At 53.7% G+C, this 15311-nt stretch overlaps 1 protein-coding gene across 1 annotated transcript in view; it reads left to right on the top strand.

The window, feature by feature from the left end:
* znf106a (zinc finger protein 106a) overlaps positions 1 to 13264 on the top strand; it is a 28490-nt gene extending 15226 nt beyond the window's left edge. The window contains exons 4-8 of the mRNA XM_067991537.1: positions 23 to 142; positions 840 to 911; positions 5074 to 5145; positions 10096 to 10242; positions 11341 to 13264. Coding sequence (XP_067847638.1) covers positions 23 to 142; positions 840 to 911; positions 5074 to 5145; positions 10096 to 10242; positions 11341 to 11397 — 468 coding nt within the window. The 3' untranslated portion in view covers positions 11398 to 13264. The remainder of the gene's footprint in view (positions 1 to 22; positions 143 to 839; positions 912 to 5073; positions 5146 to 10095; positions 10243 to 11340) is intronic.
* The last annotated feature ends 2047 nt before the right edge of the window (positions 13265 to 15311 follow it).

Raw genomic sequence — 15311 nt, forward strand, 5'->3', positions numbered from 1 at the left:
CCTGCCCTTTCTTTCTTCACAGACCGGGGAGCTGGTGCGGATCTACAAAGGTCACAGTCACGCCGTCACAGTCGTAAACATCCTGGGCAAGGTGATGGTGACGGCCTGCTTGGACAAGCTGGTGCGAGTCTACGAGCTGCAGGTGAGCCAAGTGGTGGGTACAGGTCTGTCAGGGTATAACACTGGGGTACAGTACTGGTGGGTACAGGTCTGTCAGGGTATATCACTGGGGTACAGTACTGGTGGGTACAGGTCTGTCAGGGTATAACACTGGGGTACAGTACTGGTGGTACAGGTCTGGCATATGGGTGACAGCAATTTGAGATGAATTGAGATTGTCTCACAAATGATAGTGTGATTACCCATATAATAAATTGCTGAATGTGACAGCACTGGAAAGAAGATGTGCGGTTTTTCAACAATATCTGAACCTCCTGTACTTCCCCTTTTTCATCGTGTATTTCCCGACGCGGGCCGCGGGCCCCGCTCCTCTTGTGAATCCCTGATTTTCATCTCTCCACCATTGGCGGCCGTGCCTTCAGCTGCCAAGGCACTAAGCTCTGGAATTCCCTCTCTAAACCTCTCCACCTCTCCCTCCTTTAAGGCGCTCCTTAACATCTATCACTTTGACCAATCTTTTGGACGTTGTCCTAATATCTCATGTGGCTCAGAGTCAAGTTTTGTTTGATAATCGCTCCTGGGACTTTTTACTACGTTACGGTGCTATATAAAGACAAGTTGTTATATTTGTTTTGTAACCCGCTTTTAAAAACTAGGAGGGGGAGAATGTAGAACGATTGTCTAATGGAATTCCATTTTCTTTTTCTTTTGGTGTCCAGTCACACGATCGTCTGCAAATGTATGGTGGACACAAGGACATGGTGATGTGTATGGTCATACACAAGAGCATGGTGAGTGAGACCCGACCGTCCCATGTTAGTGAAGAGTGAAGGGCCCACCTTGACATGGTCCCCTGTCTCCAGGAGCTGCCCCTGTCTCCAGGAGCTGCCCCTGTCTCCAGGAGCTGCCCCTGTCTCCAGGAGCTGCCCCTGTCTCCAGGAGCTGCCCCTGTCTCCAGGAGCTGCCCCTGTCTCCAGGAGCTGCCCCTGTCTCCAGGAGCTGCCCCTGTCTCCAGGAGCTGCCCCTGTCTCCAGGAGCTGCCCCTGTCTCCAGGAGCTGCCCCTGTCTCCAGGAGCTGCCCCTGTCTCCAGGAGCTGCCCCTGTCTCCAGGAGCTGCCCCTGTCTCCAGGAGCTGCCCCTGTCTCCAGGAGCTGCCCCTGTCTCCAGGAGCTGCCCCTGTCTCCAGGAGCTGCCCCTGTCTCCAGGAGCTGCCCCTGTCTCCAGGAGCTGCCCCTGTCTCCAGGAGCTGCCCCTGTCTCCAGGAGCTGCCCCTGTCTCCAGGAGCTGCCCCTGTCTCCAGGAGCTGCCCCTGTCTCCAGGAGCTGCCCCTGTCTCCAGGAGCTGCCCCTGTCTCCAGGAGCTGCCCCTGTCTCCAGGAGCTGCCCCTGTCTCCAGGAGCTGCCCCTGTCTCCAGGAGCTGCCCCTGTCTCCAGGAGCTGCCCCTGTCTCCAGGAGCTGCCCCTGTCTCCAGGAGCTGCCCCTGTCTCCAGGAGCTGCCCCTGTCTCCAGGAGCTGCCCCTGTCTCCAGGAGCTGCCCCTGTCTCCAGGAGCTGCCCCTGTCTCCAGGAGCTGCCCCTGTCTCCAGGAGCTGCCCCTGTCTCCAGGAGCTGCCCCTGTCTCCAGGAGCTGCCCCTGTCTCCAGGAGCTGCCCCTGTCTCCAGGAGCTGCCCCTGTCTCCAGGAGCTGCCCCTGTCTCCAGGAGCTGCCCCTGTCTCCAGGAGCTGCCCCTGTCTCCAGGAGCTGCCCCTGTCTCCAGGAGCTGCCCCTGTCTCCAGGAGCTGCCCCTGTCTCCAGGAGCTGCCCCTGTCTCCAGGAGCTGCCCCTGTCTCCAGGAGCTGCCCCTGTCTCCAGGAGCTGCCCCTGTCTCCAGGAGCTGCCCCTGTCTCCAGGAGCTGCCCCTGTCTCCAGGAGCTGCCCCTGTCTCCAGGAGCTGCCCCTGTCTCCAGGAGCTGCCCCTGTCTCCAGGAGCTGCCCCTGTCTCCAGGAGCTGCCCCTGTCTCCAGGAGCTGCCCCTGTCTCCAGGAGCTGCCCCTGTCTCCAGGAGCTGCCCCTGTCTCCAGGAGCTGCCCCTGTCTCCAGGAGCTGCCCCTGTCTCCAGGAGCTGCCCCTGTCTCCAGGAGCTGCCCCTGTCTCCAGGAGCTGCCCCTGTCTCCAGGAGCTGCCCCTGTCTCCAGGAGCTGCCCCTGTCTCCAGGAGCTGCCCCTGTCTCCAGGAGCTGCCCCTGTCTCCAGGAGCTGCCCCTGTCTCCAGGAGCTGCCCCTGTCTCAGCTGTGGCCATGGGCCTATGGTGTGTTACGTTGTTACTGTGAAGCAGTGAATAGCAGGGTTGCAAAGGAATTCAGTTTGCACTAATAGCAAGGGCTAGATTCAGTGACGTTATTTCACCTTATTTTAGAATGGTTGAAAATGCCCCAGTGCTGAAGATGAGGATCAGCCTGAAATACTAACCATTGGAGCCAAGCAGTAAACTGAAAGATTGAGTGTTGAGACGCTGCGATGTGCAGCACTGTAATATTAAATACCAGGTACCAGAACTGAGAGGATACATCGATCAGGAAAGGCTGAAGAGGCTGGGGCTCTTTTTCTCCAGAAAGGAGAAGGCTGAGGGGTGACCTGATAGCGGTGTTTAATATTATGAAAGTGTTTGATAGGGTGGACGTAGAGAAAATGTTTCCACTTGTGGGGGAGACCAAAACTAGAGATCATGAATATAAGATAGTCACTAATAAATCCAGTCGAATTCAGGAGGAACTTCTTTACCCAGAGAGTGTTTAGAATGTGGAACTCGCTACCACAAGGAGTAGTTGAGGCAAATAGCATTTAAAGGGAGGCTAGATAAGCACACGAGGGAGAAAGGAATAGAAGGAAATGCTGATGGGGTTAGATGAAGTAGGGAGGGAGGAGGCTCATGTGGAGCATAAATGCCAGCATGGACCAGTTGGGCCGAATGGCCTGTTTCTGTGCTGTAGGCTCGATGTAAATATAGGCCCATCCCACATAAGATGGCAGATTATCAGATAATCAACAACAACAATTTGTATTTATATAGCGCCTTTAACTTAGAAAAACATCCCAAGGGGCTTCACAGGAATGATTATCAAACAAAACTTGACACCGAGCCACATGAGATATTAGGACACGTGACTAAAAGCTTGGCTACAGAGATAGGCTTTAAGGAGCATCTTAAAGAAGTAGAGAGGGAGATTTAGGGAGGGAATTCCAGAGCTTATGGTCTAAGCAGCTGAAGGCACGGCCGCCAATGGTGGGGCAAAGGAAATCGGGAATGTGCAAGAGGCCAGAATTGGAGGAGCGCAGAGATCTCGGAGAGTTGTAGGGCTGGAGGAGGTTACAGAGATAGGGAGGGGAGAGACCATGGAGGGATTTGAACACGAGGATGAGAATTTTAAAATCGAGGCGTTCCCGGACTGGGAGCCAATGTAGGTCAGCGAGCACAGGGGTGATGGGAGAACGGGACTTGGTGCGAGTTAGGATACGGGCAGCAGAGTTTTGGATGAGCTCAAGTTTACGCGGCGTGGAAGATGGGAGGCCGTCCAGGGGCACATTGGAATAGTTGAGTCTGGAGGTAATAAAGGCATGGATGAGGGTTTCAGCAGCAGATGAGCTGAAGCAGGGGCGGAGACGGGCGATGTTACGGAGGTGGAAGTAGGCGCTCTTGGTGATGGAGCAGATATGGGGTCAGAAGCTCATCTCAGGGTCAAATAGGAGGCCGAGGTTACGAACGGTCCGGTTCAATCTCAGTCAGTGGCCATTGTAAACAATTTTACAACACCAAGTTATAGTCCAGCAATTTTATTTTAAATTCACAAGCTTTCGGAGACTTCCTCCTTCCTCAGGTAAATGTTCAGTCAGTGGCCAGGGAGAGGGACGGAGTCGGTGGGTAGGGAACGGAGTTTGTGGTGGGGACCAAAGTCAACGGCTTCAGTCTTCCCAATATTTAATTGGAGGAAATTTCTGCTCATCCAACACTGGATGTCAGACAAAGCAGCGTGACAAATCAGAGGTGGTGGTGAGGTAGAGCTGGGTGTTGTCAGCTTACACGTGGAACCTGATGTGTTTTCAGATGATGTCACCGAGGGGCAGCATGTAGATGAGAAATAGGAGGGGGATCAAGGATAGATCATTGGGGGACTCCAGAGGTAACGGTGCGGGAGTGAGAAGAGAAGCCATTGCAGGAGACTGGATAGATAAGAATGGAACCAGGCAAACATAGTCCTGCCCAGCTGGACGACGGAGGAGAGGTGTTGGTGGAGGATGGTGGGGTCAACCGTGTCAAAGGCTGCAGACAAGTCAACAATAACTTAAACTATTACTGGGTCAAACCAGCACTTAGTCCAGGTACCAAATGAACAAGTTAAACTGTTGCTATTATTGAACAGTTAAAATGAAGTAAATTAAATTCAAAGTACAATAAATTAAATAGGTGAAAATTTGAGTAGTTCTTAGGAAGGATGTCAAGGCCTTAGAGAGGAGGCAGAGGAGATTTACTGGAATTGAGGGTCGAGGAACTTATAGTTATGTGGAGAGACCGGAGAAACTGGGATTGTTCTCTTTAGAGCAGAGAACGTTAAGGGGAGATTTAATGGAGGAATTCAATATAATGAAGGGTTTTGATGAGTAGACGGGGAGAAACTGTTTCCAGTGGCAGAAGGGTCGGTAACCAGAGGGCACAGATTTAAAATAATTGGCAAAAGAACCAGAGGGGAGATGAGGAGAATTGTTTTGACTCAGCGAGTTATGATGATCTGGAATACGCTGCCTGAAAGGGCGGTGGAAGCAGATTCAATAATAACTTTCAAAAGGGAATTGGATAAATACTTGATGGGGAAAATTTGCAGGGCTCTGGGGAAAGAGCAGGGGTGGGGGGGACTGGGTTATTTTTAGAAAGAGCCATTGTGAAATTAGTTTTGACGGACAACTGTTCTTTGCCTGTAGATCTACACGGGCTGTTACGATGGCAGCATACAGGCAGTGCGACTCAACCTGATGCAGAACTATCGCTGTTGGGTAAGTGTGAAAGTTGCTTCATACCAAGGCGGTGCAGACAGTCGGGTGCTGCTGTATCCAGCTCACACCGTGTCTCTGCCTGTTTCCCCGTACCCTGCTGTACCCAGCTCACACCGTGTCTGCCTGTTTCCCCGTACCCTGCTGTATCCAGCTCACACCGTGTCTGCCTGTTTCCCCGTACCCTGCTGTATCCAGCTCACACCGTGTCTCTGCCTGTTTCCCTGTACCCTGCTGTACCCAGCTCACACCGTGTCTGCCTGTTTCCCTGTACCCTGCTGTATCCAGCTCACACCGTGTCTGCCTGTTTCCCCGTACCCTGCTGTATCCAGCTCACACCGTGTCTCTGCCTGTTTCCCTGTACCCTGCTGTATCCAGCTCACACCGTGTCTCTGCCTGTTTCCCTGTACCCTGCTGTATCCAGCTCACACCGTGTCTCTGCCTGTTTCCCCGTACCCTGCTGTATCCAGCTCACACAGTGTCTCTGCCTGTTTCCCTGTACCCTGCTGTATCCAGCTCACACCATGTCTCTGCCTGTTTCCCTGTACCCTGCTGTATCCAGCTCACACCGTGAATGCCTGTTTCCCCGTACCCTGCTGTACCCAGCTCACACCGTGTGTCTGCCTGTTTCCCCGTACCCAGCTCACACCGTGTCTCTGCCTGTTTCCCCGTACCCTGCTGTACCCAGCTCACACCGTGTCTGCCTGTTTCCCTGTACCCTGCTGTATCCAGCTCACACCGTGTCTGCCTGTTTCCCCGTACCCTGCTGTATCCAGCTCACACCGTGTCTCTGCCTGTTTCCCTGTACCCTGCTGTATCCAGCTCACACCGTGTCTCTGCCTGTTTCCCTGTACCCTGCTGTATCCAGCTCACACCGTGAATGCCTGTTTCCCCGTACCCTGCTGTACCCAGCTCACACCGTGTCTCTGCCTGTTTCCCCGTACCCTGCTGTATCCAGCTCACACCGTGTCTCTGCCTGTTTCCCCGTACCCTGCTGTACCCAGCTCACACCGTGTCTGCCTGTTTCCCTGTACCCTGCTGTATCCAGCTCACACCGTGTCTCTGCCTGTTTCCCTGTACCCTGCTGTATCCAGCTCACACCGTGTCTCTGCCTGTTTCCCTGTACCCTGCTGTATCCAGCTCACACCGTGAATGCCTGTTTCCCCGTACCCTGCTGTACCCAGCTCACACCGTGTCTCTGCCTGTTTCCCCGTACCCTGCTGTACCCAGCTCACACCGTGTCTCTGCCTGTTTCCCTGTACCCTGCTGTATCCAGCTCACACCGTGTCTCTGCCTGTTTCCCCGTACCCTGCTGTATCCAGCTCACACCGTGTCTCTGCCTGTTTCCCTGTACCCTGCTGTATCCAGCTCACACCGTGAATGCCTGTTTCCCCGTACCCTGCTGTACCCAGCTCACACCGTGTCTCTGCCTGTTTCCCCGTACCCTGCTGTATCCAGCTCACACCATGTCTCTGCCTGTTTCCCTGTACCCTGCTGTATCCAGCTCACACCGTGAATGCCTGTTTCCCCGTACCCTGCTGTACCCAGCTCACACCGTGTGTCTGCCTGTTTCCCCGTACCCAGCTCACACCGTGTCTCTGCCTGTTTCCCCGTACCCTGCTGTACCCAGCTCACACCGTGTCTGCCTGTTTCCCTGTACCCTGCTGTACCCAGCTCACACCGTGTCTCTGCCTGTTTCCCCGTACCCTGCTGTATCCAGCTCACACCGTGTCTCTGCCTGTTTCCCTGTACCCTGCTGTATCCAGCTCACACCGTGTCTCTGCCTGTTTCCCTGTACCCTGCTGTATCCAGCGCTCACCGTGTCTCTGCCTGTTTCCCTGTACCCTGCTGTATCCAGCTCACACCGTGAATGCCTGTTTCCCCGTACCCTGCTGTACCCAGCTCACACCGTGTCTCTGCCTGTTTCCCTGTACCCTGCTGTATCCAGCTCACACCGTGTCTCTGCCTGTTTCCCCGTACCCTGCTGTATCCAGCTCACACCGTGTCTGCCTGTTTCCCCGTACCCAGCTCACACCGTGTCTCTGCCTGTTTCCCCGTACCCTGCTGTATCCAGCTCACACCGTGAATGCCTGTTTCCCCGTACCCTGCTGTATCCAGCTCACACCGTGTCTCTGCCTGTTTCCCCGTACCCTGCTGTATCCAGCTCACTCCGTGACTGCCTGTTTCCCCGTACCCTGCTGCACCCAGCTCACACCGTGTCTCTGCCTGTTTCCCTGTACCCTGTTGTATCCAGCTCACACCGTGTCTCTGCCTGTTTCCCCGTACCCTGCTGTACCCAGCTCACACCGTGTCTCTGCCTGTTTCCCTGTACCCTGCTGTATCCAGCTCACACCGTGTCTCTGCCTGTTTCCCCGTACCCTGCTGTATCCAGCTCACACCGTGTCTCTGCCTGTTTCCCCGTACCCTGCTGTACCCAGCTCACGCCGTGACTGCCTGTTTCCCCGTACCCTGCTGTACCCAGCTCACACCGTGTTTCTGCCTGTTTCCCCGTACCCTGCTGTACTCGGCTCACACCGTGACTGCCTGTTTCCCCGTACCCTGCTGTACCCAGCTCACACCGTGTCTCTGCCTGTTTCCCCGTACCCTGCTGTATCCAGCTCACACCGTGTCTCTGCCTGTTTCCCTGTACCCTGCTGTATCCAGCTCACACCGTGTCTCTGCCTGTTTCCCTGTACCCTGCTGTATCCAGCGCTCACCGTGTCTCTGCCTGTTTCCCTGTACCCTGCTGTATCCAGCTCACACCGTGAATGCCTGTTTCCCCGTACCCTGCTGTACCCAGCTCACACCGTGTCTCTGCCTGTTTCCCCGTACCCTGCTGTATCCAGCTCACACCGTGTCTCTGCCTGTTTCCCCGTACCCTGCTGTATCCAGCTCACACCGTGTCTGCCTGTTTCCCCGTACCCAGCTCACACCGTGTCTCTGCCTGTTTCCCCGTACCCTGCTGTACCCAGCTCACACCGTGTCTCTGCCTGTTTCCCTGTACCCTGCTGTATCCAGCTCACACCGTGTCTCTGCCTGTTTCCCCGTACCCTGCTGTATCCAGCTCACACCGTGTCTCTGCCTGTTTCCCCGTACCCTGCTGTACCCAGCTCACGCCGTGACTGCCTGTTTCCCCGTACCCTGCTGTACCCAGCTCACACCGTGTTTCTGCCTGTTTCCCCGTACCCTGCTGTACTCGGCTCACACCGTGACTGCCTGTTTCCCCGTACCCTGCTGTACCCAGCTCACACCGTGTCTCTGCCTGTTTCCCTGTACCCTGCTGTATCCAGCGCTCACCGTGTCTCTGCCTGTTTCCCTGTACCCTGCTGTATCCAGCTCACACCGTGAATGCCTGTTTCCCCGTACCCTGCTGTACCCAGCTCACACCGTGTCTCTGCCTGTTTCCCCGTACCCTGCTGTATCCAGCTCACACCGTGTCTCTGCCTGTTTCCCCGTACCCTGCTGTATCCAGCTCACACCGTGTCTGCCTGTTTCCCCGTACCCAGCTCACACTGTGTCTCTGCCTGTTTCCCCGTACCCTGCTGCATCCAGCTCACGCCGTGTCTCTGCCTGTTTCCCCGTACCCTGCTGTATCCAGCTCACACTGTGTCTCTGCCTGTTTCCCCGTACCCTGCTCTACCCAGCTCACACCGTGTCTCTGCCTGTTTCCCTGTACCCTGCTGTACCCAGCTCACACCGTGTCTCTGCCTGTTTCCCCGTACCCTGCTGTATCCAGCTCACACCGTGTCTCTGCCTGTTTCCCTGTACCCTGCTGTATCCAGCTCACACCGTGTCTCTGCCTGTTTCCCCGTACCCTGCTGCATCCAGCTCACACCGTGTCTCTGCCTGTTTCCCCGTACCCTGCTGTACCCAGCTCACACCGTGACTGCCTGTTTCCCCGTACCCTGCTGTACCCAGCTCACGCCGTGACTGCCTGTTTCCCCGTACCCTGCTGTACCCAGCTCACACCGTGTCTCTGCCTGTTTCCCTGTACCCTGCTGTATCCAGCTCACACCGTGAATGCCTGTTTCCCCGTACCCTGCTGTACCCAGCTCACACCGTGTCTCTGCCTGTTTCCCCGTACCCTGCTGTACCCAGCTCACACCGTGACTGCCTGTTTCCCCGTACCCTGCTGTATCCAGCTCACACCGTGTCTCTGCCTGTTTCCCCGTACCCTGCTGCATCCAGCTCACACCGTGTCTCTGCCTGTTTCCCCGTACCCTGCTGTACCCAGCTCACACCGTGTCTCTGCCTGTTTCCCTGTACCCTGTTGTATCCAGCTCACACTGTGTCTCTGCCTGTTTCCCCGTACCCTGCTGTACCCAGCTCACACCGTGTCTCTGCCTGTTTCCCCGTACCCTGCTGTACCCAGCTCACACCGTGTCTCTGCCTGTTTCCCCGTACCCTGCTGTACCCAGCTCACACCGTGACTGCCTGTTTCCCCGTACCCTGCTGTACCCAGCTCACACCGTGTCTCTGCCTGTTTCCCCGTACCCTGCTGTACCCAGCTCACACCGTGTCTCTGCCTGTTTCCCCGTATCCTGCTGTACCCAGCTCACGCCGTGACTGCCTGTTTCCCCGTACCCTGCTGTACCCAGCTCACACCGTGTCTCTGCCTGTTTCCCCGTACCCTGCTGTACCCAGCTCACACCGTGTCTCTGCCTGTTTCCCCGTACCCTGCTGCATCCAGCTCACGCCGTGACTGCCTGTTTCCCCGTACCCTGCTGTACTCGGCTCACACCGTGACTGCCTGTTTCCCTCGACCCTGATGTTACACCTTATTCCGTGATTCATTCAGGAGGTTGATGTATTTCAGGAATCCGTGTGTGTGCGTTGGAGGGAGATCCAGATTGGGGGTTGAGCCTGCTGATCCCTGGTATATCCTTTCAGTATATCCTGAGGACGCTTTCTCTCCCTGCTACCCTTTAACTGTTCACCCTGGTTCCCTTGCAGTGGTCTGGATGTAGTTTGATTTTTGGAGTCCTGAAGCACCTGAAGCATCACCTGCTGACTGACCACAACAGCCCCTCTCTCCAGACACTGAAGTGTCGATGGCGCAACTGTGAGGCTTTTTTCACCATGAAAAATGGGTCCAGACAGGTGAGGAAATGAAGAGTGTGGGTGGGAGGGAGGGAGGGGGCTGGGAGGGAGGGAGGGGGCTGGGAGGGAGGGAGGGGGCTGGGAGGGAGGGAGGGGGCTGGGAGGGAGGGAGGGGGCTGGGAGGGAGGGAGGGGGCTGGGAGGGAGGGAGGGGGCTGGGAGGGAGGGAGGGGGCTGGGAGGGAGGGAGGGGGCTGGGAGGGCGGGAGGGGGGTGGGAGGGCGGGAGGGGGGGGCGGGAGGGGGTGCGTGCGGGGGCTGGGAGTGCGGGAGGGAGGGGGCAAGTGGTTATTGTGGGAAAGGGTGAACGTAAAACGAGTTTGAGGAGTTCAATGTCAGGTTAAAATGCTGGAGCACCAGGTCTCTGCACCCTGCTGTACCCCACTCACACCGTATCTCTGCCTGTTTCCCCCTGTCCTGCTGTACCCCACTCACACCGTATCTCTGCCTGTTTCCCCCTGTCCTGCTGTACCCCACTCACACCGTATCTCTGCCTGTTTCCCACTGTCCTGCTGTACCCCGCTCACACCGTATCTCTGCCTGTTCCCCTTGCCCTGCTGTACCCCGCTCACACCGTATCTCTGCCTGTTCCCCTTGCCCTGCTGTACCCCGCTCACACCGTATCTCTGCCTGTTCCCCTTGCCCTGCTGTACCCCACTCACACCGTATCTCTGCCTGTTTCCCCCTGTCTTGCTGTACCCCACTCACCCCTTATCTCTGCCTGTTCCCCTTGCCCTGCTGTACCCCGCTCACACCGTATCTCTGCCTGTTCCCCTTGCCCTGCCGTACCCCGCTCACACCGTATCTCTGCCTGTTTCCCCCTGTCTTGCTGTACCCCACTCACACCGTATCTCTGCCTGTTCCCCTTGCCCTGCTGTACCCCGCTCACAGCAGTGATACAGGAGTGAGTTATAGGCTGGAGTATAATCGCAGGGTTCGGGTGGTTTATATGTAGAATAACAGGTGCCGGGAGTGGCTGGAAGTTGCTATCTCACCTATTGGCAGCACTGCGAGTGGGGGCGGTGATGGTCGGCTGGAAGGCTTTCATTCCTTGTTTTTCTGTCTGTGGTGTATTGAAGCTTTGTCTGTTGATTTTGCCAGGATGCCCCCAAGCACCTGAGCCAGCACGCTGAGAAGGACAGTCACCTGGATCCATGAGGAGACGTTCGACCTCCCAAATTGGGAAGCAGTTTAAAACTCTTTACCGTATACGACGGTCTTTATGCGATACTTTTCCATCATTCCGAGAGAGCAGCTGACAGTCTCTGTCACCTTACTACGGATCCTGCAGGAGTCTCAATGACTTCACATCTGGACTGAGCCAACCAGCTGCAGCTGTTACAGATCTGTCTGCCCTTTAACATGGGCTGCGTTGTCTGGCGGGCATAAGTTGACAGAATGGGACTTTAAGGGCATGAAATGAGCAAAATGATGGGAATACCAATCGACAGGGACTGCTGCACAAGTGTGTCTCAGTCTGTGTGGGTGTCTTTCTCAGTCTGGGTGTATAGTCTGTGTGTGTGTGTGTGTTTGGGTCTGTGTGTGTATCTCAGTCTTTGTGCATATTTGGGTCTGTGCATGGTCGGCGTGTGTGTCTTGATCGGCGTGTGTGTATCTCAGTTTGGGTCTGTGTGTGTGGGTCTGCGCTTATATTTCAGTCTGTGTGTGTATCTCAGTCTTTGTGTGTGTGTGTTTGGGTCTGTGTGTGTCTGGGTCTGTGCGTGTATCTCAAGACCGTGTCTGTTTTTGGGTCTGCGTGTGTGTATCTCAGGGTCTGTGTGTGTGTATCTCAGTCTGTGTGTGTGTTTGGGTCTGTGTGTGTGTATCTCAGTCTGTGTGTGTGTATCTCAGTCTGTGTGTGTGTATCTCAGTCTGTGTGTGTGTGTATCTCAGTCTGTGTGTGTGTGTTTGGGTCTGTGTGTGTGTATCTCAGTCTGTGTGTGTGTGTTTGGGCCTGTGTGTGTGTATCTCAGTCTGTGTGTGTGTGTGTTTGGGTCTGTGTGTGTGTATCTCAGTCTGTGTGTGTGTGTGTTTGGGTCTGTGTGTGTGTATCTCAGTCTGTGTGTGTGTTTTTGGGTCTGTATTTTTCCTAACTGAAGCACACTGTTGTGTTGTATGTTCCCACAGTTTGATGAGCTGCTGTTTCCAGCAGACTGAAGGACTGATGCTCGGACTCATCTCTCATTTTGCGCAGTGATTATTTCCTGTTGTTAAGTTACCAGGCACAAAATTAATAACCTGACATCAAACTGCATACAGACGAGTTTGTGGTTTCTGTGTGTTTTTTAAATACCTGGGGTGGAATGTGTGTGTGTGTGTGTGTTCGGTATGTGTTTGGGGCTGTGAGACAGTGTGTGGAGACTGGCAGTGGGTGTAGACGATGAGGACTGGACAATGATGTCTAGACCACACTCTGAAGGAGGAGCCTTGGTTAAAGCCAAGTCCTATTGGTGACATTTCCTGGCCGCACCTGTGGCTGTGTGGAGACTAGTTCTGGTGGATTTTTTAGTTTTTTTTACACTGTGTGATGCCTGCTGCATATCACCTTGGTTTTATTTATTGTTTTGTTTAAATTGAAGTCTTGGATAAGAATGTAGTTTGACACAGCGAGTGGGGATGACATGGGACCTTGAGCTGGGTCGCAGCGGAATTGTGACAGTTCCACTGGTTTTTTAGGTAAAGTTTTATTCTTCTTCAAGATTTTAAGCCAAAATGTACCGAGGTTGATGATTGGACAAGGTAACAAGAAAAGGTTCTTCAAAGGAGAGGTGATCTGAATTGAGCTCTGCACTGTGAGGCTGCGTATTTCGTGTGCCGCGGGGCTGCGTATTTCGTGTGCCACGGGGCTGCGTATTTCGTGTGCCGCGGGGCTGCGTATTTCGTGTGCCGCGGGGCTGCGTATTTCGTGTGCCGCGGGGCTGAGTATTTCGTGTGAACGTGATTGGAATGAGAATGTTTACAATAAATGATTTTACAATGATTGGGAACTATTCCAAGAATCTAAATAAATATGACTTCAAGAGAATGTGTTTCTGGAGCTGGTTCGCTGTGTAAAAAGTTGTGCTTTTCTCTGACCTCCCAAATCTGAACCATTTCTGAACCATCCTTTGGATTTTTTAATATACAGTAAGGACAGGAAAAGACCATTGAATCCATTCAACCTCCCTCCCGCAGTGTCTCAATCTCCTGGGAAATCAATAAACGGGGTGGAAAGCTGTGGCCAATTTAGGGAAACTGGGAAATTGTACTCCGACTCCTTAAGGCTCCAGGACACTGTGATCCACCAACATTCTGCTAATCCCAGGTAACCTGCAATCCCCCTCGGACTAGAGGTGCCCTCTGTCGAAGAGCAAGGGAGTCCATACTTATCCCGTTCTTCGATCAGCTGTTCCGGAGGGCGGAGACTCCGTGAAGGGAGATACTTCCCAAACACCGAACCCAGCTGTCTGCACCATGACCCTTCCAATCCATCTAGTCCCCCCAAACCCATGATCACCACCACCCAGAAGGACAAGGGCAGCAGGTGCATGGGAACACCGTCACCTCCAAGTTCCCCACCATCCCGACTTGGGCATATATCGTCGTTCCTTCATCGTCGCTGGGTCAAAATCCTGGAACTCCTAACAGCACTGTGGGAGAACCTTCACCACACGGACTGCAGCGGTTTAAGAAGGCGGCTCACCACCACCTTCTCAAGGGCAACTAGCAATGGGCAATAAATGCTGGCAACGTCCACATCTCATGAATTTTTTAAATCAGCTGTCCAACTGGAGAGAAGTTAAACCCTTTGTCATTTTTAAAAGCTCAATCATACCCCCTCTCTAAGCCTGTATTTCTCTAAAGAAAATAGCCCCAACTCCGAGGACTTAGCCCATCTTAGGGCTTTTAGTTATCAGGGTATCATTTTAGTTGTCTTCTCCAGGGCCATGATATCCCCACTCGTGTGGGGGCCAAATTAGACACAGTACTCTGGCTGTACCAAGGCCAGTACACTGTAGTGTATCGTTCTTAGTTTTATACTGTACCGTCCTTGTGTACAACCTAAAGTCCTATTAGCCTTCCTAATAGCCTCATCCCACTGCTTGTTCAGTGTTTGCTGATTTATCAACCATGAGCCCCAGGTCTGTCTTGATTCATAAGCTGCAGTACAAATCCCTGTATTGTATTCAAATGCCTAGAGATTCCTGGACACTGCACTTATCCTCACTGAAGGACGTCAGCCACACACGCCCAGTCTCTAACATCAAAATTGGCCTGTACCCTATTGATTTGGTCTAAGTTCCTAACTCATGCATATTTCTGTGTTATCTGCAGACTTGTGAATGATTCCATTATCACTTCTAAAGAAAGAACTCCCATTTATACAGCGCCTTTCACAACCTCAGGATGTCCCAAAATGATTTCCAGCCAACAAAGTACTTTTGAAGTGTATTCACTTCACTGTTAGGTTATCCAAACCATGAATGATGAACAGCAACAGTCCAACATGGAGCCTTGCACGAGGTCTACTTATGTCCTGGCCCCTTCCAGATCTACTCCCTCTGTAATCGGCGGCAGCATCATACCTGCTCGCCAATCCTTTATCATGTCATCCTCTGTCCACATGGCACTTTACTGAAGGCTTTCTGGTATCTGCCGGGATACCATTGTTCTCTAATTTGGCCACTTCCTTACACAACTCTCAGGTTATTGATGCAATCCTTCCATTTCATAAAGCCATGTCGCGATTCCTTTGTGACTGTCAACCAGTCACCAACATCTTCTCCAAGACTAGTGCCAAAATTACAGGCCTAGAAGTCCTGACATCCGATTTCTTCCCCTTCTTAAATGGCGAGCTCACCTGCCCTCCCTCCTCCTCCCACTCCAGTCCATTGGAACTAGCCCAGACCTCTAACAGCTATTAAATATATGAGCCCATGGCTCACATAATACCCCAGCCATTTCCTTCAGCTCTCTGGAGTGATTGGTATTGAGCCTGATCAACCTTGAGTGCTTTAATCCTAAACAGGACACTTTCTCCTAGAATCTGATGATAGAGTGATCACTACTGCTCTCCCACACACAGAATGAAT

Source organism: Heptranchias perlo, chromosome 10 (genome assembly GCF_035084215.1).
Source record: "Heptranchias perlo isolate sHepPer1 chromosome 10, sHepPer1.hap1, whole genome shotgun sequence".
Lineage (NCBI taxonomy): Eukaryota > Metazoa > Chordata > Chondrichthyes > Hexanchiformes > Hexanchidae > Heptranchias > Heptranchias perlo.